This window comes from Fukomys damarensis, unplaced genomic scaffold (assembly GCF_012274545.1).
Source record: "Fukomys damarensis isolate Sample0158 unplaced genomic scaffold, DMR_v1.0_HiC HiC_scaffold_12, whole genome shotgun sequence".
Lineage (NCBI taxonomy): Eukaryota > Metazoa > Chordata > Mammalia > Rodentia > Bathyergidae > Fukomys > Fukomys damarensis.
Window position 1 is genome coordinate 54013713 of NW_022900924.1, and position 4681 is coordinate 54018393.

A 4681-nucleotide genomic window follows, 5' to 3' on the forward strand; every position below is an offset into this window, starting at 1 on the left:
TAATAATAATTAAGTAGAGCTTTATAAGCCAAGTCTAAAATATACATGGAAAAAATACAAAATTATATACATATTATAGTTATAACCATATAAAATGAGCTTTTTACGAGTTATGAAGGAAATAAAGTAAAACTTGATAGTAATTATATCACATCATAAAATTATGGGTTTTTACCTTTCATATATAACTCGTATAACTTATTAACATTTAAAAAATATATTTGTTCTTCCCCTTCAAATGCTATTTTGTTATCATTGTCATTAAGCTTTCACCTTCTGATGTCGTGAGAAAAATGGTATTCAAAAGAAAATATGTAATGGAATAGTTTTGGGGAGCCTGTGTGCTGTATTCCTCAGTTGTTCCACTAAAGTTTTGGTTCTTCCAAGGAGCTGATTTAGACCGTCTCTTTCATATTGACTGTAAACCCTACCTTGTTTCCATTTCCGCAGGGTTATATCACTCCGATGGATTTTATTTGGCTAAAGCATCTGATTCCAGATGTTTTGCAGAATAACAAGGACTGTCTCTTTGGGAACATTAAAGAACTTTACGAATTTCACAACAGGTACATAGTGATTCCTATTATGAGGAAATGTGGAAAGCAGGAGTGAGAATCAGACTGATGGGATTTGGACCTGAAAATGTTTGGCCAGGTTTGGCTTGGGCAAGAGGGTAGGTTTGGGTGAGGGTGGGGAAGAGGAAATAAATGCCACAAAGTCCCTGAGGAAGATGAGGGAAGGCGTGCAGGGGTGCGTGCTGGGTGTCACACAGCTGTGCTGTGTCGGTCGTGTGTCCCTCTGCTGTTTATTTAATGTGTGCATCCAGATTTACCGAGCATCTATTCTGTGCCAGGGACTGTGCCTGGCATTAGAAATACAAAGATGACCCAGACACCTGCCCACGTACCTGTTAACCTGGGGTGGCACTGGGCATCAGAAATGCTCGCTGCCCAAACAAGTTGCCCCTTCGGCCCAGGGCTGCCTGGTCGGACACAAAACTGAGGTGGAATCTGATTTCTGCTGCTTTCCCCAGTGAAGTAGTTCAGCCTCTTAGAGCCTCGGGTTTTACATGAATGAAACCTTGGTTTGCAGGGATTGGTTGAGGGTTAAAGGAGATGTATGTGAAGCACTTAGCTTATGCCTGACTCATCTTTAACCTTCAGGGACATTAATGACAGCAGCTGTGGTGTCCACGGGCGGTTAACTGTTAGCACTGGTGCATCCTGTCTATCTCTGGCTGGTGCCCAGAATGACCAGCACAGCCACAAACAGCTTCCTAGGCACCACAGTTATGCTCAGGATGCATTGTCTTTTTCCCTAATCCACATGTAGATGATTCAAGAGCGATAAAGCCTGGAGCATTTTTCTAGCTACTTCTTGAAACTTCATGTGATTTTTACTTAAGAAGTTTTAAACCCATACATATATTTTAAAAATCAAGACATTACTGTGTCATATTTTTACTTCCCTAGGACTTTTCTAAAAGAATTGGAAAAGTGTGTGGAAAACCCTGAACTTCTGGCATGCTGTTTTCTCAAGAGAGTAAGTCTGTACTCCCAACAAACCCAAAATAAAGTCAGTCTTTATTTTTCTGTGTAAATGGCAAGGACAAACAGAGACCCCAAAAGTGGAAAAGCATCCCTGCTTTGTTGACATATAATTAACAAATGAAAATTGTATATATTCAAGGTGTACACATGATGACTTGATTTAGGAATTCACTGGAAAATGACTATCACAATCGAGTTAATTAATATATTTGTCATCTCGCATAGTTATCACGGGCGTGAGTATGTGTATGATGTGATAAAGTTGAACTCACAGAAGCATAGATTACAAAATGTCTTGGTTACTTTTTTTACTCATTACTGAGACAAAAAAAAAAAAAGACACCCAACATTAAAAGAGGAAAAGTTTATTTGGGCTCAAAGTTTGTAAAGGTTTCAGTCCACGGCAGAAGGCATGGCAGAGGAGAAACAGTCCGTGGCAGGGTAGGCAGGAGGAGGCAAAACAAAAAGCAGCAGCAGCAGCAACAGCCTGCTTTCTTTCTGTCCCTTTTCATTCCATCCAGGCCACAGTCCTATTGACTGGTGCCACTCATGCCCAGGGTTGGGCTTCCGTTATCCATGCCCTTAGTCCCCGCATCACACCCTTCATCCACATTCACACACCCTAGACCCAGCCACCTCTGAAAAGCCTCCTCTATGAGCAAATGAGGCTTTGGAGGGACATCTAAATACAACCCATAACCAAAGGGTTGATTGTGAGTATCTGAGGGTCAAAGAAATGGGGAGATGCTAGTCAAAGGGAACAAAGTTTCAATTATAAATTCCAGAGATGTAATGCATGGTGTAGTTAATAATATTGCATTGTATACTTGGAATCTGCTAAGGGTGGTTCTTCCACCTGCCCTTGAGATGCAGCCAGGAGTCCTTCACGGCGCCAGTGGCCTCCCCACTACCCCTCACTTTGTCCAGTGTGAGAATGAGTCGGGTTTGATGGTGCTCACACCAATGGTGGGAACACTTACCCGCCTGCCTCCCGCCAGGCCCATGGGATGATGGAAGGTGGAACACCTGGGTCCCCAGAGTTGGTATTCCTCTGTGGAATGGTGGACTAAGTTTAGTAATGCTCTCAAGAGGAGAAATTTTGGTGTTAAATTGAAAATCTCAGAAATATTTTCTTCCATTTTACAGAACAGAGGATGATTACCACTTTTTAAATCTGTAGATTTTTTTTTTTTTTGAGACTGGGTCTTGGTGTGTAGTCCAGGCTGGTCTTGAACTCATGGTGATCCTCTTGCCTCAGCCCCGGAGTACTGGGATTATAGGCATGCACCACCGTGCCCGGCTCTATGGGCTTTCTTATGCTTAGCAGCCAGTTCACACACTTCCTGTCTTACAACAACATGCCTCTACTTACCTCCCCTCCCCACCATCTGGAGCTCCCCCCACACCACCTGTCTCTGTACCCTTCTTTGGGGCAGGGAGCCTCTTACACAGCATCTTCCCCACCACACATTTTCTTGCTCCTGATCTGGTGTCCTCTTGGTCTTTCCTAATTCTTCTCTTTCCCAACAAACCCTAACTCTCAATGTTCTTTCTTGTGGACTGAAACCTTTACAAACTTTGAGCCCAAATAAACTTTTCCTCTTTTAATGTTGGTGAGCCCAAGACAACAGATAGACAATTTAAAATTTTTGAGACACCCAAATGGTGGCTTGGGCCAAGGATTAGGTCAGTGGTTCTGCTGCCTGCCTCGCAAGCGCAAGATACCAAAAAAAAATCCCAGGTACCAAAAAAAAAGAAAAAGGCTGAAGCCAGGCATGCTGGCCCACACCTGTAATCCCAGCACTTGGGATGCTGAGGCAGGAGGATGGCCAAGAGTTTGAAGCCAGCCTGGGCTATATAGTGAGTTCAAAGCCAATCTAAACTACACAGTGAGACTCTGCCTCAAAAAACCACAAAACTTAATAAATAAATAAAACAACCAAATGTTAGCTGCCCCATGTGAGGGCAGTACATGTATAAGCTACAGGTGAGCGGACAAAACTTTGCAGGCTTCCAGGTACTGGATATAGAGAAAAGACTGAGTCCTCCATGAGCCAGTCTGAGCTTCCCAACCCAGCTTTCCCTGGGCTTCCCCTCAAGTGCCAGAATCGAAGCCACGCTCAAGGTTGTTTCCTCCTCATGGGAGTCTTTGTCCTTTCTGAGTTGCAAGTGCAGCATTGTCAGTGTGTTGTACTGTTTTGCACATTTGCACTCATTACACCCCTCATGGGGACATCTAGTTTCAGAATGCAGCAGCATTTTATGGTTGCTCACATCGTTCTTGCAAAGATTATTTAAATTCTTGAATGAGAAGAGAGCCAGATTCCTGTGGGAAGAGATGGATGCAATTAAAACTCATTCACAACCGGGGATTTAGCTCAGTGGTGCCTCTGCCTGCCTCGCAAGCGCAAGGACCAGAGTTAGATCCCCAGTACAAAAAAAAAACTCATTCATGTCTGAGGAAATGGTCAGGGAATTGCTGATTAAATATTTTTCCTGGAATGAATTCTTTTTCTAAAGTTTTGTGAAGTTTTTATGCTGGTTCTCGTTGGGAGGGACTTAGGAAATCATTTGGACTGCAAAATTCTCATCTAGTCTTATATAAGTTATAATATTGGAGACAAAATGCAGCAATAAATTCCTACCAAGCACAAAGGTTTTCTCTGGGATGGAGTCTAAAACCCCAATTATCTGACCATCTTGGGCAGGAAGGAGTCGGCCTCCGCAGTGTGGACGCCTCTCAGTTTGTGGATGAGGCAGCCTTCCCACCATCCTCTGGGGCCGTTTACCTCCTCGCTGAAGTCTGCACAGCCCACTCATCTGGGGAACAAATTCTGAAATATTCTTCAACCGAGCATGTAACTCACACTCTGGAGCCTCTCTCATCCGGGGAGATTGTCTCCCAGAGCCCTGCTCTGTGCAGAAGTCCTTGTCCAGACTTTAGCTGGTGTTCCAGTCGCCCTGAGATTTCACTTGGTAAAATGGAAGAATAAAATGCTGGAATAAGGTTCATCACATGTAACCTTTCGTTTGTTTGTTTGTTTTGGAGAAGAAGGTCAGTACTAGGGAGTGAACCCAGGACCTTCACACTGAACTACATCCCCAGCCCTTTCTAAAGTTTAAAATTTTGA

At 43.4% G+C, this 4681-nt stretch overlaps 1 protein-coding gene across 6 annotated transcripts in view; it reads left to right on the forward strand.

Annotated features, from left to right (window-relative positions):
- The window catches only part of Mcf2l2 (MCF.2 cell line derived transforming sequence-like 2), a 246785-nt gene that overhangs the window by 175567 nt on the left and 66537 nt on the right, over positions 1-4681 (forward strand). For all 6 annotated transcript variants that reach the window (XR_780283.3, XM_010624297.2, XM_010624299.1 and 3 more), the window contains 2 exons: positions 451-566; positions 1473-1542. Coding sequence is in view for 5 of the 6 variants with exons in the window: in XM_010624297.2 (XP_010622599.1) it covers positions 451-566; positions 1473-1542 (186 nt within the window). In the remaining variant the exon portion in view is untranslated. The remainder of the gene's footprint in view (positions 1-450; positions 567-1472; positions 1543-4681) is intronic.